Source organism: Plecotus auritus, assembly GCF_963455305.1.
Source record: "Plecotus auritus genome assembly, chromosome: 10".
Lineage (NCBI taxonomy): Eukaryota > Metazoa > Chordata > Mammalia > Chiroptera > Vespertilionidae > Plecotus > Plecotus auritus.
This window is the reverse complement of record NC_137785.1, coordinates 12,040,288-12,064,728: the sequence shown is the minus strand read 5'-3', so window position 1 is coordinate 12,064,728 and position 24,441 is coordinate 12,040,288. Positions and strand designations below refer to the sequence as shown.

Below are 24,441 nucleotides of genomic sequence, written 5' to 3'. Positions count from 1 at the left end.
CAGGGAGCCTCCCCTGACCGCCGTGGCTAAAAGAGCGCCCCCTCCTGTCCCTCTCCATCCCCTGAACTACCTCGTCCTTTCCCCCATGGACTGCTGCCAGCGGCGCATATTTTATCTTGGTGCAGCCTCTGGTTTCCCACTGGCGTCTGAGCGCCATGCGGGCAAATGTTTTCGTTGGTCTTGTTCACTGCTGTGTTCTCTGGACCTGAAACAGGGCCGGGCACATCACAAGTATTCAATACGTATTTGTAGAAGGAAGGGAGGGAGGGGGAGGGGGAGGGAGGGAGGGAGGGAAGGAGATGGGAGGGAGGGGAAGAGATGGGAGGGAGGGAAGGAGATGGGAGGGAGGGAAGGAGATGGGAGGGAGGGAAGGAGATGGGAGGGAGGGAAGGAGATGGGAGGGAGGGAGGGAGGGAGGGAGATGGGAGGGAGGGAGGGAGATGGGAGGGAGGGAAGGAGATGGGAGGGAGGGAAGGAGATGGGAGGGAGGGAGGGAGGGAGGGAGGGAGGGAGGGGAGGAGGAGGGAGAGAGGGAGGGAGGATCGATGCCTTCATTCAAAGTCCTTTGGGGAGGTTTTAGTGAGAGCGGGACACACTTCAGCATTTTATTCTTTAAAATGATGGGTTGGCACCTCTTTTTTCCAAAATATTTGTGAAATTTTTCAAAATATGACATTCACCCTTTGGCATGGAGCTCTATGAAGGTTGTTTTGGGGACAGCTTTGAGATACAATTCACACCATCCATTCACCCATTTTAAAATATTTTTATCGATTTCAGAGAGGAAGGGAGAGGGAGAGAGAGAGAAACATCAACGAGAGAGAATCACCGATCGACCACCTCCTGCATGCCCCCCACTGGGGATCGATCCCACAACCCAGGCATGTGCCCTGACCGGGAATCAAACCGTGACCCCCTGCTTCATAGGTCGACGCTCAACCACTGAGCCACGCCAGCCGGGCCAATTCACCCGTTTTAAAGTGCAATTCTATGGCTGTCGTGTATTCACAGCTGGGCACCCATCACCACAATCCATTTTAGAACCTTTCCATCACCCCAGCAGGACACCGGTACCCCCTAGCCATCACCTCCCAGCCCCACATTCCTGCCCCCAAGCCCCTGGCAATCATTAATCTGCTTCTTGCCTGGGTTCGCCTGCTCTGGACATTTCAAATCATCGGAATTGTACACCGCGTGGCCTCTGTGACCGCCTCTCTCTCTCAGCGTCACACTGGCCTGGTCTGCCTCCACTAGCTCTTCGCTGACGAGTACTTAACTACCTTCCAATCCTTTGCCTTTAGCACAATGTAAGCTTTTTAAAAACATATATTTTTATTTATTCCAGAGAGGAAGGGAGAGGGAGAGAGAGAAACATCCATGATGAGAGAGAATCATTGATCGGCTGCCTCCTGCACGCCCCCTACTGGGGGATCGAACCCGCAACCTGGGCATGTGCCCTTGACTGGAATCCAACCCGGGACCCTTCCATCCATCCTAAGGCTGAAGCTCTGTCCACTGAGCCAAACCGGCTGGGGCCACAGTGTGAACTTTATGCACAATCCCCCTTCTCACACATACATCACGTGCACGTGTACACATTTGCACAATTATTTTTTAATATATTTTATTGACTTTTTTTTTTTACAGAGGGAAGGGAGAGGGATAGAGAGTTAGAAACATCGATGAGAGAGAAACATCGATCAGCTGCCTCCTGCACACCCCCCACTGGGGATGTGCCCGCAACCAAGGTACATGCCCTTGATCGGAATCGAACCTGGGACCTTTCAGTCCACAGGCCGATGCTCTATCCACTGAGCCAAACCGGTTAGGGCTGCACAAGTATTTTTTTATTACGTGGAATGAACTCCACGATACGGAATTGCTTGGTCGAAGGGCTGTGCATTGGCAATGGCAGTGGATACAACCACATGTCCCTCCGTCCACACGGTAGCGACCTGTTCCCCAAACAGCAGGCTGTGCCGGAGATGCGGTGGGTGGCGATGCTGGCACACACCGTAAGTGTACTGCATGCCCCAAAGCGTACACTTCAAATGGGTGCATTGGCCACTTTCACGTTCTGTGTATTCTACCACACACCCACAAAGAATTCTCCACTGGCAACAGGGGGTGACACTACCCAGGGGTGAAGAGAACCCCGACGGAGACAGGAAAGTGAATGCATGGGGCAGCCAGTCCTCTAGGGCTGGAGCAGAGCCACTGGGGAAAGCTGCTGGGGCGGGGGGGGGGGGGGGCGGGGGGCGCGGGGGGCAGGCAGTGAGTGTCCGCGGGTCCCTGGCAGCGCAGGCCTCTGTCCATCACCGGGGCCGGGGAGAGGAGCCTATGAAAACCCGGAGGAGAAACCCATCCTCTGTCTGCAGGGTTCCTCCGGCGCCCTCTACTGACGGATCTTGACATTGCGCCGGCCGGCAAAGGAGCAATATTTGCGGGGCGGGGGACGGGTTCAGCCCCAGTATCTCAGCACAGGGCAACGGAGAGAGGATCTGGAGCCGAGAGGCAGGGCGCGGAGAACTGCCCCAGGGTGCTTGTTAGAACCCAAGGCAACATAATACTAACAAGAGGTGGTTGCTAACATCATCATCATCATCATCATTACTTCTGGTCTGACTTGCCTGGAGTCTCCCAGAATCCACGCCTGTGAACTGGATCCCTGATGAGGTCTCTTCCTCCTGCATGTCATTTGTGCCCCCCCCCCCCCATGAAATCTGGGGGTTACTCCAAGAAGGGGCAGTGAAAAGAGCTGAGATTTTTTTAAGTCGATGCCTGGATTCAATTCCAGGTACCCCCCCGCCCCCTTCCGGGCCATGTATTAGCGAGTCCTTTGGCCCTAATACACAAGCCCCAGAACCTAAGAAGCTGGGCCCAATAGACGTTTATTTCTCATCCTGCAAAAGCCAGCCAGTGCAGGATACAGGGAGGGACGGAAGTGTGCTTGGGGGTGGGGGTGGAATAACCCAGTGGCCTGGCTCCTTCGGGCTGTGGCTCTGCCATCCTTGGGAGCCTCAGTTTCCACTGGCATCTCTGCATCCAGCCAGCAGCCAGGGGAGGGAGGGAGAGAGGGAGGGAGGGAGGGAGGGAGAGAGAGAGAGAGTCACGTGGGAGGTTTTTATGGGCCAGGCCTGGAACCGGCCGCACATCACTGCCACCTGCATGTCCTTGGCTAGAGCTCAGTCACGTGGCCCCACACAGCTGCAGGGGAGGCTGCGTGGTCCCGTCCTCGTCCCCGTAGGGGAGCGAAACGGGGTTGGATGGAGGGCTCGCCAGGCTCCGCCACGCGCCGCTCCCTGGCTCCGCCACCTGGGCCAGCGACCTTATTTCTTTGAGCTGTTCCTGCTCTGAAAATAAAGATAGCCAACTCCGCCTTGCTCCCGCTGGGTGTGAGGAAACCCGTAGCCATTTGTGCAGTAAAGGGAGCCATGCTAAACCCCATCACCTGCCCCTCTTCACCCGTCCCCACCGCCGATTCATTTGCCCACTTGCTCCCGCCAGGCACCAACTGGATGATCGAGATCCTCAGCTTAATCCTCAAGGACGGGGACCCCTCCTGGATCCGCTCGGTGCCCATCTGGAAGCGGGCGCCCTGGTGTGAGACCATCATGGGAGCCTTCAGCCTCTCGGACCAGTCCAGCCCCCGCCTCATGAGCTCCCATCTCCCCATCCAGCTCTTCACAAAGGCCTTCTTCAACTCCAAGGCCAAGGTGCAGGCGGAGGGAGAGGAGGGAGGCCGGGGGCAGAGGGCATAGCTAACTGATGAGGTTGGCACGTAGTTCTTGAGCACCTACTAAGTCTGGCCCTGACCTAGAACCGCAGTAAAAAAATAAAATAAAAATAAATGCGAGTCCACATTCTAAAGGGAGACAGGCAGAGAACAGATGGACTGAAAAGGAATAGGTCCAAGATGGAAAAATTCACATCGCAGAGCAGAGGGTGAGGGTTAGAGTTAGGGTGGGGCTTGCGGTTATAAGTAGGGTGGTCAAGGGTGTCCCCAGTGAGAATGGCCCTTTCGAGTAAAGACCTGGGAGGTGAAGGACGAAGGCAGGGGGGTGTCTGGGGGAAGAAGGTCCCAGGCAGGGGGGCGTGTCGGTGCAAAGGGCCTCTGGTGGGTGTGATGTGTCTGAAGACCAGCAAGAAGGCCTGTGTGGCCGGAACCAAGTGAGCGAGGGGGAGAGGAGTGGAAATGAGGTCAGGGAGGTAACCGGGCCAAAATGCGCGGGGCCGCCTTGGCTGTGGCTTACCGGGAGCGAGACAGGAGCCGGGAAGGCTGAGCCAGCCGGTCGCCGACTTCGGTGTTCACTGGCGCCCTCTGGCGGCGAGGTGGGGAACAGCCCGCCGCGAAGGCGGCCCAAGCTGGGAGGAGGCGACTGCGAGAGAGCCCAGGTGGGAGGTGCCCAGGGAGGCGACGGGGTGGTGGCCAGGGCGGTGAAGCAAAAAGGCTGTATTTCTAAGGTGGAACCAGGACGATATGCTGACAGATTGGATGTGGGTGTGAGAGAAACATGAGTCAAGGGTGTCTCCAGGGCGTTCAGCTTCGGGAAGTGGGAGGATGGGGCGGGGCGGGCAGGGAGCAGAGGTGGGGGGCGGAGCGGGGCGGAGGGGGGCGGAGGTGGGCGGGGGATGTTGCGGGCTCTGGTGTGGCCCATCCACGTACAGGTGGAGGTTGCCAGCGGGCAGTGAGATTGATGAATCTGGGTTTGACAGGAGAGATCTGGGCTGGACACAGATATTTACAATTTGTAGAAAATAAATAGGTAGGTAGGTAGATGATAGATAGACAAGTAATGCAGATAGATACAAGATGGGGACTGCAATCGGGGGTCCCCAAGACCCCCCTCAGGCTCCCTGATTCACTAGGGACTCAGAAGCTGGCAAAGCTGGTAGACTCACAGTCACTGTTAGCCTGGTGAAAGGGTGGAGGCGCGTGGGGCGGGCAGAGACGCGGCGCCAGCTTCTGTGGTCTCTCCCTGTGGACTGGCGTGAACAGCACTCAGTCCCTTCGCGATGATGCGTGACAGCAAGCACGGAGCATTGCCCCCACGGACGCTCACCCGAGCCACGGTGCCCAGGGTTTTTTTGTTGTTGTTGTTGTTTAATAGATTTGTATTGATTTCAGAGAGGTAGGGAGAGAAGAGAGACAAGAACATTAATAATGAGAGAGAATCATCAATTGGCTGCCTCCTGCACGCCCCACACTGGGGATTGAGCCTGCCACCGGGGCATGTGTCCTGACTGGGAATCGAACTGTGACCTCCTGGTTCATAGGTCAATGCTCAACCACTGAGCCACGCCGGCCGGGCAGGGGTTTTTGTTGGAGGTTGGTCACATATACGTGGTTGACCACCATGTGGCTGACCTTGGTCTTGGGAAAGGAGACAGTTGACAAGGAAGGACATGTCTGATGGGACTGGAGGGGGGATGCTTATCCTATATAATAAAACCCTAATATGCAAATTGACCGAACGGCGGAACAACCGGTCACTATGACGTGCACTGACCACCAGGGGGCAGACGCTCAATGCAGGAGCTGCCCCCTGGTGGTCAGTGTGCTCCCACAGGGGAGTGCCCCTCAGCCAGAAGCCGGGCTGATGGCTGGCGAGCGCAGCGGTGGTGGTGGGAGCCTCTCCTGCCTCCGCAGCAGCACTAAGGACCCCTCGGGGGATGTCCGCCTGCTAGAGGGCGCAGGCCTGGCTGAGGGACACCCCCCCCCCATGTACGAATGTCGTGCACCGGGCCTCTAGTAGAATATAAACCTGGTAAACAGATTGGAGCCAGGTAATTGGGGCCTCGAATGCCAGGCCCCGTGGCTGGGACTCTATCCTGGGGCGCTGGGAATCCAGGAGGGCAGGGTCCTCGCTGGGTGAAGAAAGACCCCCTGCGGCTGTGTGGAGGCCGGGAGGCCAGGGAGGAGGCGGGGGCGGAGGTCCAGGCAGGAAAGGATGAGGCTGGGGCCTCGGCTGTGGGGACAGGAAGGAGGGGCAGCGTCTCTTCTCTTTGGTCCACACCTCTCACCCTGATCTCCCCCATCCTGATCTCCGAGCCTTTCTCCTCCACTCTGTGTTCCCTGAAGCCAACCGTCCTTCCTTCTGACCCAGAAACAGCCCCCCCCCCCACAGCATGTGGTTGGAGGGAGCACTCCCCGCTCTGGGACGAGGTGAAAGGATCTGAGCTACATAAGCTGGGAAGTCCCCTGAGAAGTCTACCCTGAGTCCTTCCTGCTGCAGGGTCAGGAAAGGAGCTCAAAACACAGCCTCAGGTCCTAAGAAACTGGAAACACCAATCAGAAAGGATATATGCACCCCTATGTTCATAGCAGCACAATTTACAATAGCTAAGATTTGGAAACAGCCTAAGTGCCCGTCAGCAGATGACTGGATCAGAAAACTATGGTACATCTACACAATGGAATACTATGCTGCCATAAAAAAGAAGGAATTACTACCATTTGTAGGCACCTGGATGGAATTAGAGAACATTATGCTAAGTGAAATAAGCCAGTCAATGAAAGAAAAATACCACATGATCTCACTCATTTGGGGATAATGAAAAACATTTATAAACTGATGAACAAAAAGATAGATACAGAGGCAGTAAAGCATCAAACAGACTGTCAAATTACAGCAGTAAGGTTAGGGAGAGGTGGGGGAAATAAGAGATCAACTGAAGGACTTATATGCATGTATATAAGTAACCAACGGATGCAAAACATTGGGGGGTGAGGCATGTATGGGAGTGGGGTGGGGGGGGCAATGGTAAGATATGTACACATATAATACCTTAATAAAAACAAAAACAAAAACACAGCCTCAGGGCCGGGGTGCCGGCTGTGACGGGCGCCTTCTCCCCTCTCCCAACACCACACGCAGGTGATCTACATGGGCCGGAACCCCCGGGACGTGGCCGTGTCACTCTATCATTACTCCAAGATCGCAGGGCAGTTGAAGGACCCCGGCACCCCCGACCAGTTCCTGCAGAACTTCCTCAAAGGCGAAGGTGAGGACGGGGAAGCGGGGGGCGGGGGGAGCCCCTAGTGACCCAGATGGGAAGAGGGACAGAGGAGGGATGAGAGAGAGAGAGGCACAGGTACAGGGCATTAAAGAGCCATGGAGACAGGAGAGCAAGAGGAACGGAGCGTGAGAGAGACAGAGGGAGCGAGGAGACCAGGAGACCGAGAGAGAGCCAAAGGCGCTGACAGAAACAGGAATAACAGGGGGAGAGAGCACCAGAGAGAGACCAAGGTCCAGGGACTGCGCCAGAGACAGAGAGGGAGACAGAGACACACACGCAGACAGAGAGACAGGGAGACAGAGGGACACGGGCACCAGGTGTCGGGGATGGGGAGGGGTGCCCAGCTCTGAGGGGCCAGGCCTGGGCCAAGTGGGGCTAGTCAGGCCCCTGTGGGCGCCAGCGGAGGCCCCGCTGCCTGGCCCTCACCCCTCCGCCCCTCTGCCCGCAGTGCAGTTCGGCTCCTGGTTCGACCACATTAAAGGCTGGATTCGGATGCAGGGCAAAGAGAACTTCCTGTTTATCACCTATGAGGAGCTGCAGGAGGTGATCCCGCCCCCCCCCCCCCCCCGTCCTTCGCCCTGCACCCCACCTGGCCCAGCACCCCCCACTCCTCCCCTCCTCTCGCCCCCCACTTCCCCTCCCATAAGCCTCCTCCACTGTGGATGCACCAGGTACTGGGCGACAGCTGTGAACAGAACCGGGTCCCTGAGGCCGCGAGCAGGAGAGGGACCAGGGGCAGATAGATGAAATAGGGGGTGAGGGGAGAAGAGCTGGAGAAGGGCAGGCGGGAGAGGAAGGTGGGGCCCTGGCTGGTTTGGCTCAGTGGATAGAGCGTTGGCCTGTGGACTGAAGGGTCCCAGGTTCAATTCCAGTCAAGAGCATATGCCTGGGTTGTGGGCTCGATCCCCAGTGGGGGGCGTGCAGGAGGCAGCCCATCAATGATTCTCTTGTCATTGATGTTTCTCTCTTTCCCTCTCCCTTCCTCTCTGAAATCAATAACGATATATTAAAAAAACAAAAAAGGAAGGTGGAGGGGGCGGCCCCCAAGAGAAGACAACAGCGACCATCTAGAGGAGGAGGGGAGCCACAGACAATCGGGGGGAAGTGTCCTGGGCAGAGGGACCAGCCAGTGCAAAGTCCCTGGGGTGAGCGTGCGTGCACTTGATCTGTTCCAAGGTTTGGATGGAGGCCCCATGGCCAGAGCCTAGTGAGTGGGGGTGGGGTGGGAAATGAGGCAGACAGTGAGGACTGTGGCTTTCCTCTGAGCAGGGGGGAGCCATAGGTGGCTTCTGAGCAGGGGAGGCCATAGGATCAATGACATCATGTGAAACTGTGGTGCACGGAAAGTGAGCTTCGTTGGTGGCTGTGATCTGGGAGGAAGAGGGAAGCCGTGGAAGGAAACACCCTTTGCAGTTAGACTGGGGCCCTGTCTGGACCCCATCAGACATAACCTGGGACAGGCCCCCCGGGAGAGAGATGCCTTCGGGCTGGAGCAATCAGGGAGGCCTTCCTGGAAGAAGAGGCCATGCAGCATGCCTACGGCTTTGCCCAGCTGCAAGGAGGACACTGGGCTTCCAGCTGGAACAATCCCCAGAGAACGTGCCCAGCCGTGTGAAGATCTGTCCTGAGAGCCCAGGAGCCTGGGAGGCTCCCTCACTCACGGCCCGACATGTTCCCTTTGTGCGTGTGTGTGTGTGTGTGTGTGTGTGTGTGTGTGTGTGCGCGTGCGCGCGCACTTGGCGTTTCTCAGCCTTGACAGTATCACAGGTGTCCCCCGTCTGCCCCTTTCCCCCTCACTTCGTGTGTGTTTTATTTATTTATTTTTAATATATTTTATTGATTTTTTACAGAGAGGAAGGGAGAGGGATAGAGAGCTAGAAACATCGATGAGAGAGAAACATCGATCAGCTGCCTCCTGCACACTCCCCACTGGGGATGTGCCCGCAACCAAGGTACATGCCCTTGACCGGAATCGAACCTGGGACCCTTCAGTCCACAGGCCGACACTCTATCCACTGAGCCAAACCGGTTTCGGCTCGTGTGTGTTTTATATTCTCCTTTCTGTCGGTACTTTTTTTGTTAACACAGAGAGGGAGAGGGAGAGAGAGAGAAACATTAATAACGAGAGAGAATCATGGACGGGCTACCTCCTGCACGCCCCACACTGGGGATCGATGTTTCTCTCTTTCCCCTGACCGGGAAGTGAACCGTGACCTCCTGGTTCAAGAGTCTATAGGGAGCCACGCCAGGTGGGCCTCTCAGTCCCTTTTCGTGTGGGAAGAGCCTGGATGCCGGTGTCCAGTGAAGCCGTTAAAATCTCTCAGAGCCTCGGGGGGCTCATCTTCCAAGTGGGCGGGAAACACCAGCTCTCGGGGCTGTTGGCATATTGTCACCACCCCCCTCCCCCGACCAGGTCAGAAGCCGCAGCGCTAGCATCGTGTAAAGTAGGGTCGGCTGGGTTCCGAGCGAGGGCCCATCTGATTAGTAGTAATAACGGCCGAGGCCGGGCACCAAACGCTGCACGCAAGCCTCTCATTTGACCCTCACAAAGTGCAGGAGGTGCGCCACACGGGACTGAACCACACAGAACGGCGGGCACGTGGTAATTGTATGTGGTTCACCCCAATATTGTTAGTATCCCAGGTTTTTGTTTGTTTTAATCCTCACCTGACAATATTTTCCCATTGATTTCTAGAGAGCGTGGGAGGGAGAGGGAGAAGCAGAGAGAGAGAAACATTGATGTGAGAGAGACACGTCGATTAGGTTGCCTCCTGCACGTGCCCTAACCAGGGCCAGGGATTGAACCAGGTACATGCCCTTGACCGGAATCGAACCCGAGACCCTTCAGTCCGCGGGCCGACGCTCTATCCACTGAGCCACCCCGGCGAGGGCTGTCCCAGTTTTAGAGGAGGAAATGGGGCTGATAACCCGGAGGGAGTCGGGAACCTGTCCGGGGCACACGGCTCCTCCCTGTGGCCCCAGGGCTTGTTTCTCTGTCTCATCCCGGTGAATTGCTGTTGATGGGAAGACCCCCCTCCCCACCGCAAGAAGATTTCAGCATCACCCCCCCCTCCTTTCCATCCAGCTTTATTCTCCAAACCCAAAACTGGGCCACGCAGCCCCACGGAGCTCCTGGGCTGCCCCTGGGTGTGAGGAACTGCCAACATGTTAGACTTTCTGGGACGAGTCTGTGGTTCAAGAGGATAAAGGGGTGGGTGGTTATGAAACCAGGATTGACCTGGAAAGTCGGGGCTGGGGCTGGGGCTGGCGGGGTGGCGGAGCTGACGGGAAGGCTGACCGTCAGGTGCAGGTCAAGGAAGGCAGCGAGTTGGAGGGAGGACTGCGGGCTCTGGGACCCAGATCTCAGCGCCTCCCTGGCTGTGTGACCCTGGACACGTGCCTTCCCCTCTCTGGGCCTCCGTGTACTGGTTCCGGATACTGCCCCCTCTCTACAAGGCTCTCGGCAGGATTGGCACAGGTGTACCGGTGGGGCGTGGACCAGAGCGTGGTACACAGTAGGCGCTCAATCCACAGTGACCTGAACCGTCATTATCCCGGGGAGGAGAGACTTGCTCTGCATCTGGAGGGGAGGTTTGCCAGGGCCACAGGGAGGGAAGTGCAGGGGACGGTGAGTCCCAGGAGGAGGAGGTGGGGAGCACCTGTCCTTGGAAGTCAGGCCTGGGGACGGGAACTGTCTCAGGGCCTAGGGAGCCACAGGGGGAATGGGAGCAGGCTCGGGCCTGGTGTGAGGACGGGAGACAGGGAGGCAGGGAGGAGGCCAGGACAAGCGTCCACAGGAGAGAATCAGGTCTGACCAGTGCCGGGGCTGCAGGGACACAGAGGGGACGTGGCAGAGAGAGTCCAGGGCAGAGGGGAGGGGCTGATGACTGACAGGACAGGGGTGTGCGGGGAAGGGGAGCAGCGGGGAGGCCCGGCTGGGAGTCTGGCCATGTGACTGAGTGAATCTAGGCTGTTCTGGGCTGGGGACCTGGGGGAGGAGCAGGTTTGGGGCACAGACTGGCTGACGCCCCCTTTCTAACCTGAAGGAGGATGATTCTACATAAGGTGCTGGACTGCCCCCTGCTGTGACCTCTGACCCAATCTCACCCCTCCCCTCCCACCCACAGCACCCTCCCAAAGCCAAAACTGCAAAAACCCTCAGAGGCCATAGCCCAACCCCTTGGAGATGGGGAAACGGAGGCAAAGAGGTGGAGTCACCCAGACAAGTCTGGGTTGAGACTCTGACATCCAAATTCTGGGTGTGGTGTTCCTTCCTTGCCTGGGTCCCCTCCCTCCGCGGCCCCCTCCCTCCCCCTGTCCTGCCTTCCCGCCTGACCCCTCTCTCCTGCCCCCAGGATCTCCCCAGCTCCGTGCAGCGTGTCTGCCGGTTCCTGGGCCGGCAGCTGGGCGAGGAGGCGCTGGGCTCCGTCGTGGCTCACTCGGCCTTCGATGCCATGAAGGCCAACACCATGTCCAACTTCTCGCTGCTGCCCCCGAGCCTGCTGGACCAGCGCCATGGCGCCTTCCTCCGGAAAGGTACGGGACCGCTGAGGTTCCAAGCTCCCCAGGCCCCGGCCTGGCTGTGTGGCTTGGGCGTGCTCCTTAACCTCTCTGGGCTCCAGCTTCCCCGCGGTAACCTGGGGGTGCTCCCAACGGAAGTGCCCTCACTGCGTCCTGTGGGCCAGGATCGCCTCCACACACAGGGCTTAGCTCGGGCAGACACAGCAGGTGCTGCGGGTGTGCCTGTCACCCCAGGGCTACCCGCCCCCGCCTCCCCCCTCCCCCTCCCAGCTGCATATGGGAACAAAAGGCCACGGCCAGCTCCAAACCACGGGAGGGTATTTATTTATTTATTTATTTGTTGTTGTTGTTGTTAATCCTCACCGGTGGATATTTTTCCATTGGTTTTTTAAAAGATATATCTTTATTGCCCTAACCGGTTTGGCTCAGTGGATAGAGCGTCGGCCTGTGGACTGAAGGGTCCCGGGTTTGATTCCGGTCAAGGGCATATACCCTGGTTTCGGGCACATCCCCAGTAGAAGGTGTGCAGGAGGCAGCTGGTCGATGTTTCTCTCTCATCGATGTTTCTGGCTCTCTAACCCTCTCCCTTCCTCTCTGAAAAATATCAATAAAATATATTTAAATATATATACATATATATATTTATTGATTTGAGAGAGGAAGGGAGAGGGAGAGATAGAAACATCAATGATGAGAGAGAATCCTTGATCGGCTGCCTCCTGCACCATCGGAGATAGAGCTCGCAACCTGGGCCTGTGCCCGGACTGGGAATTAAACCGTGACCTCCTGATTCATAGGTAGACGCTCAACCACTGAGCCACCTTGACTGGGCTGATTTTTATTTTATTTTGTTCAGAGAGAGTGGAAGGGAGAGGGAGAGACAGGGAGAGAGACACATCAATTGGTTGTCCGCCGCATGGGCCCCACTGTGGCCGGGATCAGGCCCGCAAGTGAGGTCTGTGCCCGTTGACCTGATTTGAATCTGGGACCCTTCAGTCTGTGAGCCGACACTCTATCCACTGAACCAAACCAGCTAGGACCATGGGAGGCTATCTAAACATTCAAAAATGTCGCATTAGAGCCCTAGCCAGTTTGGCTCAGTGGATAGAGCATTGGCCTGCAGACTGAAGCGTCCCAGGTTCGATTCCAGTCAAGGGCACATGCCTGGGGTGCAGGCTCGATCCCCAGTAGGGGGTGTGCAGGAGGCAGCCGATCAATGATTCTCTCTCATCATTGATATTTCTATCTCCCTTCCTCTCTGAAATCAATAAAGAAATATTTTTTTTAAATGAAAACTCCTTTAAAAATAAAAAGTTGCATTACAGGGTGAAGGTGGAAGTGTATTAGTTCCCTGTGGCTGCTATAACAAAATACCACAAATTTAGTGGCTTAATTTATTCCCCTGTAGTTCTGGAGGTCAGGTGCCCAAAGATAGTTTCACTGGGGCTGAAGGCAAAGTGTCAGCAGGCCCGTGTTGCTTCTGGAGTCAGAATTGGTCGCTACCTTTTCCAGTTTGAGTCCCGCCTGCATTCCTTGGCTCCTGGCCCCTTCCCTCCATCTCCAAAGCCAGCAGCGTCGAATCTTCTCAGACTCTGACCCTCCTGCCTCCTGTTACAAAGGCCCTTGTGACTTCGTGAGGTCCACCTGGATAATCAGGACCTTTGTCCCAGTCTCAAGGTCTTTAACTCAATCTCATCTACAAAGTCCCTTTTACCACAAAAGGTCATTCATTCAGAGGTTCCAAGGATTAGGACGTGGACACCTTGGGGCGAGGGGTGTGTGTCATTATTCAGCTCACTAGGGGTGTCATGTAATATGTGATACGTGCACCTAAAATTCAATGTGATCCAAGTGACATTGGCCCCAGGATTTCAGGGAAGGGATGGAGCCCCACAATAAGAAACCTGAGGCTTGCCGGACTGGCGTGGCTCAGGGGTGGAGGGTCAACCTATGAACCAGGGGGGCACCGTTCAATTCCTATCAAGGCACATGCCTGGGTTGAGGCTCAGTTCCCAGTGGGGAGTGTGTAGGAGGCCGCCGATCCATGATTCTTTCCCATATAGATGTTTCTATCTCTCCCTCTCCCTTCCTCTCTGAAGTCAATAAAAATATTTTTTAAAAATAATAATCAATGGGGAAAATATCCTCGGGTGAGGATTAGCAACAACAAACAATCAATTAACCTTCCCTCGGGTGAGGATTTTAAAAAAAAGAAAGGAAGGAACTTGAGGCTGGGGGATCCCTTGCGGCTCGGTGGCTGTGACCCAGCGATTCTGTCGATTCTGTCGTAAACCTTGGGCACAGTGCGTGGCGCTGTGAGTGCGGGAAGCAGCCCAGGGTCGGCGCAGTGATGGGAGCAGAGCCCGGGCTGCAGACGCACTGCGGGGAGCGGCCTGTTCCAGTCCCGGGGTTAGTGACAGGTTGCAGAGGAGGTGCCCCGGGGGCTGAGCAAGGTGTGCAGAACGCTGGATGGGGGTGGGGCGGGGGGTGTTCTGGGCAGAGACTTAAGGGGTTCGGGGTGAAGTGGCGGAAGATCAGAGGTCTGCTGGCGGGATGAGCAGAGCAGGGGGGGACCCAAGGAGGGAGGAGGCAAGAATGGTGCCCGGGGTCTGCCAGGTCCAGGCGGCTGGTGTGAGTCAGCAACCGCGGGAGGGGAAGGGGCGGCGTGGAGATAGGGCGGGGCTTCCGGCCTAGGGAACCGCATGCGCAAAGGAGGTGGGCAAGGGGGCGCTGGGATGTCGGGGCGACGCTCCGGACGCTGCTCACCTCGCACGACCTCCTTCCCCGCAGGGGTCTGCGGAGACTGGAAGAACCACTTCACGGTGGCGCAGAGCGAAGCCTTCGACCGCGTCTACCGCGAGCAGATGCGGGGGATGCCGACCTTCCCCTGGGACGAGGACCCCGAGGATGCCAGTCCGGACTCCGCCCCCAGCCCCGAACCCAGCCCCAGCCCAGACCAGGCCTCCGAGCACCCGCATCCGTGACCCCGAGAATAAACGCATCGCTCCTGTCCCGGCTCCTCCATGTGCTATGGCGGTGGCATGCCGCGGGCGGGCGACAGGGGGCGCGCGAGGCCGGGTGGGGACCATTCGCCGGCACCAGGGCCTCCCGAGGGCGGGGTCCTCTTCCCCACCTGGCGCACCAACGCGGTGCGTGACTCAGAAGCCCCATAGCGCTAGGCGCCTGACTTCCCAGAGTCAGGGTGCTGCGGCCTGGGCTCCTGGGTCTGAGAGAGGAGGGGCTGGGGGCCTGTACTCCTTGGTCTGAGGGAGGAGGGGCTGGGGCCTGGACCCCGGGTTCTCCCACTAGGCTGCGGAAAATGCAAGTTTTTGGCAGGAGGCAGGTTTATTCTGAGCAGAGGTAAAAGGGAGCCTCAACAACTAATCCCTTTGCACCCATAAAACTGTCCCAGCACCTGCCCAGTCCCTCTCCAGGGCCCTGAGCCGCTCCCCAGCAGGGGTGTCCCCACCCATCATAGTCCCTCATCATTCAGCTCAGTCCCCTGGATTAAGGTCTCTCTTCCCCTGAGCCCAGCTCAGTTGCCCACACTTCTGAGCAGGAGGGCCCCAGGGACCCCCATCGTCCCCACACACAACCTAGCGAGGGGCCCCTCCACCAGGCCTCCCCTCAGAGAAGTTCTCACATGGCCCAGGCGGGATGTGCAATGTTCTGGGATCCCAGCTCATCGAGACGCCCGGCCCATTTTCTAGACTGTGACACTGAGGTCTAGGGAGGGCATGGGACTTGCCCAAGTTCCAGGATAATTGGGGGGAAATCCCTCCTCCTTCCCAGACTCTGAGGCCCAGGCACAGCACTGAGGCGGGGCTCCCAGCACACTGTCCTCCAGTCCTCCCGGGCTGGGCCAGCCCAGGGTGGCTCTGGCTCCTGTCAGGGTCGCCCCCTGAGTCCTGCCCGGGTGGCCCAGCCCGGCTGCCGGCCACCTCTAGGTTCCAGGGCTTTGGGTGCAGCATCGTCTCCAAACCTCCTTCGGGTGGGGGACAGGTAGCGGAGGTGGCGGGCAGGGATGAGGGGCAGGGGGCCGCCCCAGGGCTGGGGCCTGGCCAGTGGACGGGAGTCCACCTCACCCCTGGGGGCCCCCCCAGTGCCCCGCTGCCTCATCAGGGCCTTGGCTGGGGTGTCCTTGGAGCCCCAGGACTTCTTGAGCTGTGGAGGGAGAGAGGAGGAGGTGAGCGGAGGCTCCTGGGGGCTGAGTCCAGGGAGGGAGGAATCGAGGGAGGTGAAAGCTGGAGGAGGTGAGGGAGACAGACAATAAAAGGAGGAAGAAGATGAGACAGGAGGGAGAAAGACACAGAAGAGGGAGGTGAGGGAAGGAGGGCGTGACACAGAGGGGAGGGGAGAAGGCCTCTGAGCTCCAGAACCAGAGGGAAGTGAGCAGGGAGGCCTGGGACCCCCAGAGCTCCCAAGGCGCCAGGAGGTGTGTCCCCCCTGCAGTTTGCAGCTGGGGAGGAACAGGAAGCAGCCAGCAACCGCCCGGGTGGGGGCAGCAAATATTTGCCAAGGGAGGTGATGCTGGGTGAGGGCGGCTGAGGACCAGATGGAGGCGAGGACCTTGGCCCTGCCCTGCCCATCCCCCTTCTCCCCTGGGACCGAGGGAGGCAATTCCTGGGCTATTTCTCCCTCACCCTCAGGACCGGCCTCTAGCTCCCACTTAGCAGGTGGGGAAACTGAGGCTTAGAGAGGGTACAGCTCACAGAGATCCTGTCCCCCAGCTCAGCCTGTTTCTCCCACGTGGCTCTGCTCTGACCTTCTCAACAGCTCACTCTACAGCCAGGGACATGGAGGCCCTGCCCGGGTCCCCAGAGAATTGGGGCAGGCCCTGTTGAAACCCAAGTGTCTAAGCAGGGGGAGAAGGGTCCCCTCTGAGCTCATGACACTGGAATCTGGGAAGCCAGGGAGCATGTCAAAGCCTCATCTGGGAGGCAAGAACGGCTGAGTTCCATTCCTCCCCGGTGCCTCAGTTTTCCCATCTGTGAAATGGATGGATGGATGGATGGATGGATGGAGAGATGTAATGACATCCGCCTCCTAGGATTGTGGCAAAGGTTGAATTTAACTACTTCCATGAAAGCGCTTGGCCTGGGGCCTGCCACATGGGAAGGCGCCCAGGAAAGATGGCTGTTTCAACCTTGGCAAGTTACTCAGCCTCTCTGGGCCTCAGCTTTCCGTCCGCAGCAATGCGCGTGGTCAGCATCTTGCCTCACTGACCTGGGATGAGGATGTTGTGAAAGAAATTCCGTTTGGGGAATTCAGTGTAAGAGCGGATGTTATTCTGTTTCATTCTATTGACTCCTTGTCCCAACCAAACTGAGGATGAAGCTACCGCTCAGCCCATTTGCTAGATGAGAACATGGAGGTTCAGAGAAGACAAGTCCCCACCCCCCCACACCCACCCCGGTTCTCACGGCTGGTATATCATGGCAGGATTCACACCCACGCCGCCCGGCACTCCCCTGCCCAGCACACAGTGAGGGCTCAGGAAACACAGTGTGATTAGAAACTCAGGTGAGCAGCGTGGCTTCCCTACCTCCCGGGGGCCAGGCACATAGTAGGCCCTCAGAAAACAGAGTAAGGGCCCTGGAGCCCAAGTATGACCTTGAACAAGCAAGCACCTTCTTCCCCTTTTGTGGCCTTAGCTGCCCCCACCCTCCGCCAGCTGTTCTCATTCTCAGGTGGCCAACGGGTCTCACCTCGTTGTCACCATCACTGGAGTCCGACAGCTGGGACAGGCGGCTCAGGTCCCACAGGGATCGGCTGGGCCGGGCTGGGGGGCCGCTGGGGGGCCGGGCGCGCTGGACGCTCCTCAGGACGTCGCTGAGCGCAGGCCCTGGGCCGGCCTGGGTCTCCCGCCCGTCTCTGTCCAGGACTCGGCAGGCGGCCAGGCGTTGGGTCAGCGGTGACACGTCAGGCAGCGGCGGTGACACGGGGGCCACGGACTGGCGGCGGGCCACACTGTGCGGGCTGCGGGCCAGCTGCAGCCCCCCCAGGGTGCTGACGAAGGGGCCCGGGGCGGGCGCCGGTGGGAGCGGCCAGGAGGCCGCGTACAGTGTCCGGAACTCGCGGCTGAAGGCATCGGCGATCTCCCCCGTCAGCAGGGTCACCAGGCCGCGGTGCAGGCGTGCGTCGCTCCATGTGAAGCTGGGGGCACGGAGAGGGGGTCAGGACCTCTGCACAGCCCGAGATCCAGTCCCCATCCCCCGTCCCCAACCTGCTCACAGGGCAGGAAAATCATGCCGCCCTCTGGCCTCAACATCCCCCTCTGTAGAATGGGACCACCTACCCTGTGAGGACAACACATTAAGAAAGTTAAGTTAGCCCAGCCGGGTATAGCTCAGCGGTTGAGCGTCGACCCAGGAACCAAGAGGTCACCGGTTTGATTCCTGGTCAGGGCACATGCCCAGGTTGTGGGCTTGATCCCCAGTGGGGGGCGTGCAGGAGGCAGCAAATCAATCAATGATTCTCTCTTATCATTGATGTCTCTCTCCCTCTCCCTTCCTCTCTGAAATCAATAAAAAAATATTTTTTAAAAAGTTAAATTATCGCCAAAACCGGTTTGGCTCAGTGGATAGAGCGTCGGCCTGCGGACTGAAGGGTCCCGGGTTCGATTCCAGTCAAGGGCATGTACCTTGGTTGCGGGCACATCTCCAGTAGGAGGTGTGCAGGAGGCAGCTGATCGATGTTTCTAACTCTCTATCCCTCTCCCTTCCTCTCTGTAAAATATCAATAAAATATATATTTAAAAAAAAAAAAAAGTTAAATTATCATCTGAACTCAGACTTGACTTTAAACCTGGGCTCTGCCAGTTCCCACAGGGATGCCTCGGTTTCCCCCTCTGACACCCACAGGGATTGTTTTGAGACTCGGCTGCTTCCTGTAATGACCCCATTCGTTAAGCACTGGCTGTATGCCAGGCTCTGGCTGCGCCTGCTCCGTGTGTCCGTTTGCTCAGCTGGGAGATGGAGCTGAGACACGGGAAGATTCGAGCGAGAGAACATGGGTCGAGCTCCCTGCACGGTGTCCAGCACGTGCCCAGCGCTACAGGCCTGGGATCTGCGGTGAGCCGTGCCCTTCCCAGTCCTGCCATCACAGTGGTTGCTATCTAAAGCACTGGTCTTGCCCTGGCTGGTGTGGCTCAGTGGATAGGGCATCGGCCTGCAGACTGAAGGGTCTGGGGTTCGATTCCCATCAAGGGCACATGCCTGGGTTGCGGGCTCGATCCCCAGTAGGATGTGCAGGAGGCCGCTGATCAATGATTCTCTCTCATCATTGATGTTTCTATCTCTCTCTCCTTCTCCCTTCCTCTCTGAAATCCATAAAAATAATATTTTAAACACTGGTCTTGCACACAGCAGGTGCTCAAGAAATGCCCTCTTTGGGATTAAATAAACCTGGGCTCTTGCACACGTCACGTTCTCCTCCTGAGCCTTGGTTTGCCCATCTGATAAATGGGCTGGCACGGGCACTCGGCAGGCGCAGCACCCAGCACCCAGCAGAGCCGACGACTGAGTGGCCAGGACGGTAAAGGCTGGGCCAAGCCTTCTTACCTCGGCGTGTGGCTATGACCTCGCTCCCTGGCAGGTCAGCGGGCCAACCTTCCCCTCCGATTGTGACACCCTCCCCCACCCAGGACCTCACCCCCAGAGTGGCCAGTGGAACCCTAAGGGGTCTGTGAGGTCACCCCATTCTGCTCCACAAAGACTCGTCGGGCAGCAGCCGCTGGCTGGTCTCTGTCCCGGGAAAGCTTCTGAGACCCTGGGGCTCGAGACCGTGGTCACGACCAAGCTCCTGAGAGGGACACAGAGGGTTGGGACCCAAGGACACTCCAGCTGCTGACCCTGGGAGGCCAGAACCAGGGGCAAAAGTCTCGTGGGCATGCGGAGGTCACTGAGCAGTTCCAGGAGGCCCCCGACGCCCACGGCCCGGCTCCGGCCCTGTCGCCACCGCCAGGCCACCGTGGCCCTCGGCGGGCTACTGCTTCTGCTGATGGCTCTGCCCCCCGGCACGACCGGCGCCAAGGACTGCATGTTTTGTGAGCTGACTGACTCTGCCGACTGCCCCGGCATCCCCATGGCCTGTGGCGACGACGAGGAGTGCTACATCGGCCAGGGGACAGCCCCCGACCTCGGCCCCGTCATCAACAAAGGCTGCGTGGAATCCGAGGAGTGTGGCCGCCAGGAGCCGGTCACCTACCAGGGCGTCACCTACAGCCTCATCTCCAAATGCTGCAACGGTGACATGTGCAACAGGGCCCCCACCCCCGCAGGCGGCCTGCGGGCGGGGGCCACCACCGGCCTGGCGCTGGGCGCCCTGCGGCTGCTTCATGGACCGTGACCAGCGCGGAGGGCAGGACCCGGGACTGGTCTCGGGCTCTGCTGCTCCTTGTGCCCTGCCTCTTCCCCCTCCCCCCCCCCCCCATCAAAGGCCAGGGGCCCTACACAAACCCCCATGGCCCTGGCTTCATCCGTTCTAGGCTGTCCCCCAGGACCCAGGGCTCCGCCACGCCGGAGGCTGACCTAGCGGTGGGACCGCGCCCCTGGGGTTGGCTGTAATATTGTGCTCCATTGGTTCTAAGACGCGATAGCTTTTCACAATTTGATCAGGATGCTTCCTTTCATTGTGGTTTCTTAGAGTCGATGAAATCCGGTCAAAATAATATTAATAAACAACAGCTGATGTGTATGAAGCACTTCTGATGTTCCGTGCCAGGGACCATTCTCCCACTGAATCTCATGTGGAGCTGGGAAGGCAGGCTCTCTCTGAAACATTCCAGTCCCGGCCCAGGTGGTTCTCTAGGTGTGGTCCCCGGACCAACCGGAACTTGCTGGCAGTGCCAATCCTCGGGGCCCCAGCCCAGGCCGGCTGGATGGGGGTGGGGCCCAGAAATCTGGGTGGTAACAAGTCCTCTGGGTCAGCCTGAGGCATGTTCAAGGCTACACACCAGGGTCTTTGGCAAAGGTGCTCAACAGGGGATGCTACCGACATCTGCTGGGTGGAGGCCAGGGCTGCAGCCGGCAATGCCAGCAGAGCCCCGGGACCCAGCCATGGGCCCCAGATGTGAGCAGGACCTTCGTGGTGAAACCTCACTCTAAAGCAGGGGTGGGAGACCTTTTTTCTGCCAAGGGCCATACAAGATTCTCAATTTAAAAATTAGCCCGTCCCGTCCTGTGTGGCTCAACGGTTCCGCGTCGGCCAGGAGGTCACGGTTCGATTCCCGGTCGGGGCACATGTCTGAGTTGTGGGCTCAAGCAATGATTTGATGCTTGGTGTGCAGGAAGCAGCCGATCAAGATCAATGATTCTCTCTCACCACTGCTGTTTCGATCTCTCTCTCCCTCTCCCTTCCTCTCTCTCTACAATCAGTAAAACCATGTATTTTTTTAAATCAGCCTGCTAGCCTGGCCGCCATGGCTCTGTGGTTGAGCAACGACCTATGAAACAGGGGTCAAGGTTCGATTCCCAGTCGGGGCACATGCCCGGGTTGCGGGCTCGATCCCCAGTGTGGGGCGTGCAGGAGGCAGCCGGTCAATGATTCTCTTTCATCATTGATGTTTCTATCTCTCTCTCCCTCTCCCTTCCTCTCTAAAATTAAAAAAAAAAAGAAATCAGCCTGCTATATGTGGTCAAACATTTAATTAACTCTCCCCTAATGCCTTGTGCAAGGCAGGGCCAAACCAAATGATTTTGAGGGCCCTCTACAGCCCGAGGGCCGGACGTTCCCCACCCCTGCCCTAAAGTCACTAAGCGTGCCATTCTGGTGAGCAGGGGGCACAGAGAGGTGAAGTCAGTTGCCCAAAGTCAGCCAGTAACTGGCAGAGCTAGGACTTAAATTAAGGCCATCTGTGCCCAGATCCCTGCTCCCTCCCGCCCCCCCATGCTGTGACCCAACGAGGTGGTTGCTCATTATCCACGCTTTCCAGAGAGGAAACTGAGGCTCAGAGTCGGGGAGGCCCAGGGCCACAGAGCTAAGAAGTTGCAGAGCCAGGGCCCAGGGCTGGTCGGACCCCAAAGAGAGCAGAGGGGGGTCATCCGATGGCCCGAGGACCAAGCCATTGGCACACTAGGTCTCATTCCTTCCTAGACACTCTGAGAGGTGGCATTGGGGAATGGGGAATGGACTACAGGTTCCCCCAGGTCCTGCCCCCACCCAGGCCACCTGGGACTCCAATCCAGGCCCGGCCCTCTGGTTTAGAAAGTCCTAGGCACACACTGCAGGCCCCGTTCTCCAGAGAGGAAGCAGGTCAGGGAGGTGAAGACTCACTCAGGCCACCAGCCAGGCCAGCAGCAGGGCCCAGGCGGGCGCCAGGCCTGGCTCCAACCCCAAGCCCGGTCCCAGTGACACCCCCTCTCCCGGCAGGTGTTCAGACCCATTTCACAGATGAGGAGCGAGAGGCTGGGAGGGGATCCACGTGCTCGGAGACGGGATGGGACGCGGGGTGAGGGCTGTACCTGTAGGACCCCGAGATGACCCTCTCGCCGTCCAGCAGCACGAACTTCTCCCGCACCCCGCCTGTCACCTGCCGTCGCCAGCGGCTCTGGAAACTGCAGCCTCGCACGACGCGGATGTCCAGGTTCTGGGAGGTGGGGGGACACAGACTTGCTGAGGCTGACCTCACAGCCTTCCACTTGGGGGTTCCTCCAGGCTGGCCCCCCATCACTTTATGGAGAGTCTGTCCCAGCTTCCCCAGGGCCACCAATCGTGGGATTCAGGGTTCCCCCAACTCAGAGGGACCCTGTGGGAAGGCCCACCTGCTTTCCCCAATGCCATGGGCACCAGATCCCAGGGAGCCCTCTCTGCTGGCACCCACCTCACTGGCCCAGGATCCCGGGGACGGGTCTGCCTCCGCTGCCCCCGCACCAAGGGAATGGGGACTAGGTCCCTTCCGCCAGGCCCTACCTCAGTGGTCCAGGGGTTCACCCCCAGCTGCTGGGCCAGCGTCAGGAAGGCAGGCAGCTGCTGGCGGTCCAGGAGCAGGTAGACGGGCACCCAGCGGCGCGTGGCAGCATCCACCATGTCCAAAAGCAGGTCTGGGTCGGTGAATATGTCCATGACGACGGCCACCAGCTGGGGGCGGGAGAGGGGCTGTGTGGATAGAGCCTGGGGCTTGGGGGACCCTCAGAAGGTGGGGCCCTGGCGGTGAGATGCTGGAGGGCTGGTTAAGGGCCGGCCTCTGTGGGATGTTCACATAGTGCCTGCACGTGAATAGGGGGCAGAACTCCCCGGGAGCCCCCAGGCTCGGCTGTGCCACTGTCATCATGTCAACAATGGTGAACGGGGTCCCCGAGCTGGGATGCTACATGGTGGCCCTGCTCCAGGCATGGGCTGGATGCCTGTTCAGCGCAGTGCACTGTGGGAACCTGCACACCTGGGTCCTCAGGGCGCCCTGGAGCCAGGGGCTGAGGGAGGGCTGATCTGCTGGGTCAGCAAGGGGAGCTCTGGGAGGCTGCTGGGGACCTGGGTCTTGCAGGTAGAAGGTGTGGTGATGAGCCCTGAGCCCTGATTCCTGGTTCAAGTGTCTGCTTGGCCACTCCAGGCGAGACCTAACATCCCATGCCTGTTTCCTCATCTCCTAAGTGGACGTAGTGAGTCCCAACCTCACAGGGCCCTTGTGAGAATTACACGTTAACCCAGGTAAGGTACTTGGCTTGGGAGCTGGCAAACACCAAACCTTTTCAATAAAAACAGGCCGGCCAGGGGGGCTTCAGGAAAGACATCCGGGCCCTCCCTGGGGGCGGGGGAGGGGCGGGTCGATGACTGAGAAAAGAGGGATCATAAATCGGTCCAAGGGGCATGGATGTCTAAGGGCATCCAGATCTTGGCTGAAGATGGGGCCCCTCATATCTAAGAGGCTGAGGATGAGGTCTGGGGGTGTGAACCTGACAGTCCCCGGAGGCCCTGGGTGAGAATGCCCTGGCCCAGGGGACGTCCCTCCCTTACGGGGAGCTGCAGTGAGGATGTCTGGGTCTGGGGAATGGACTACAGGCCCCCCAAGCCCTGCCCCCACCTTGCAGGCGGCCTGGATTTCCTGGCGCACCAGCTCCTTGAGGGGAGGGTGGCCCTCGCCGGGGGGCTGGGTGTACAGCTGCGCCCGGGTGATGCCCTTCCAGCCCGAGTCCTCCGGCCAGCCCAGCCGCAGCACGGGCACCGGCTCCTCCGACTGTCCCGGCCAGTAGGTCAGGCTGCCGGGGTCCCCACTGGCCACGGCTCCCTCCGCGCCGCCGGGCTCCTGCTTGGCCGCCGTCCAGTCCTCAGCCGTCGCGGCCAGGCCCTGGAGCTCAGCCCCGCTCAGGAAGGGCCGCAGCCCCTCGCGCTGCACACACGCCTGGAAGGCCTCCGCGCCCTCACTCAGCAGAGCCTCGAGCGCCAGCCGCTGGCCCTCGGAATACAGGAAGCCCGGGCTGGTCTCCGTCAGGGGCGGCTCCCCGGCCGCCGACGCCACTCCTTCCAGTGCTGCCAGCTGCGAGGCCGCCATGGGGCCCCCGGGGCGGACCTTGAGGCCGGGTGTCTGAGGGTGTGGCTGTCTCCGAGGCCCTGACCATCAGGGTCTCCTTTCAGGCTTCCTATGCCAGGCTTCCAGGGCAGCTGAGGAATCCAACGGCCCCCTGTGCTGTCCTGACAATCAGACTGCGCACATGACCGCCCGCCTGATGCTGCTCAGACCAACTGCCCGCCAGCCTGCAGCCGCCATGGCTGGCCGGCCATCCGACCTTGCTGTCAGCTGTCTGATGATCTGGCTGACCCCACAGGTGGTCCTGCATGTGGGTTTGGCTGAGTACCTGGCACTGTCTCCAAACCCGGTGACCTGTCAGCTGTCCATCTCTGCTCCAGCACACGACAACCTCCAGCCTGCTGGCCACACGATGCCCCAGCGGGCCCTCCCGCAGG

The 24,441-nt window shown here is 58.8% G+C and overlaps 3 protein-coding genes across 3 annotated transcripts in view; 2 read left to right on the top strand and 1 right to left on the bottom strand.

Moving 5' to 3' along the window:
• The window catches only part of SULT2B1 (sulfotransferase family 2B member 1), a gene marked incomplete at its 5' end in the record, with an annotated part of 41,036 nt that extends 26,485 nt beyond the window's left edge, over positions 1-14,551 (top strand). Inside the window, 5 exons of the mRNA XM_080644133.1 lie at positions 3,508-3,716; positions 6,879-7,005; positions 7,469-7,563; positions 11,376-11,556; positions 14,332-14,551. Of these exons, the coding sequence (XP_080500259.1) occupies positions 3,508-3,716; positions 6,879-7,005; positions 7,469-7,563; positions 11,376-11,556; positions 14,332-14,525 (806 nt within the window). The 3' untranslated portion in view covers positions 14,526-14,551. The remainder of the gene's footprint in view (positions 1-3,507; positions 3,717-6,878; positions 7,006-7,468; positions 7,564-11,375; positions 11,557-14,331) is intronic.
• Positions 14,552-15,429: 878 nt separating this feature from the next.
• On the bottom strand, positions 15,430-24,028 carry FAM83E (family with sequence similarity 83 member E; the record flags this gene model as incomplete). Its single annotated transcript, XM_080644391.1, has 5 exons — positions 15,430-15,705; positions 17,250-17,697; positions 22,005-22,129; positions 22,453-22,620; positions 23,561-24,028. The coding sequence occupies 5 exons, from the start codon at positions 24,026-24,028 to the stop codon at positions 15,430-15,432; spliced, it is 1,485 nt and encodes a 494-aa protein (XP_080500517.1).
• On the top strand, positions 19,432-19,890 carry SPACA4 (sperm acrosome associated 4; the record flags this gene model as incomplete). Its single annotated transcript, XM_080644018.1, has 1 exon — positions 19,432-19,890. One exon carries the CDS (start codon positions 19,432-19,434, stop codon positions 19,888-19,890), a length of 459 nt encoding a protein of 152 aa, XP_080500144.1.
• Positions 24,029-24,441: the final 413 nt, after the last annotated feature.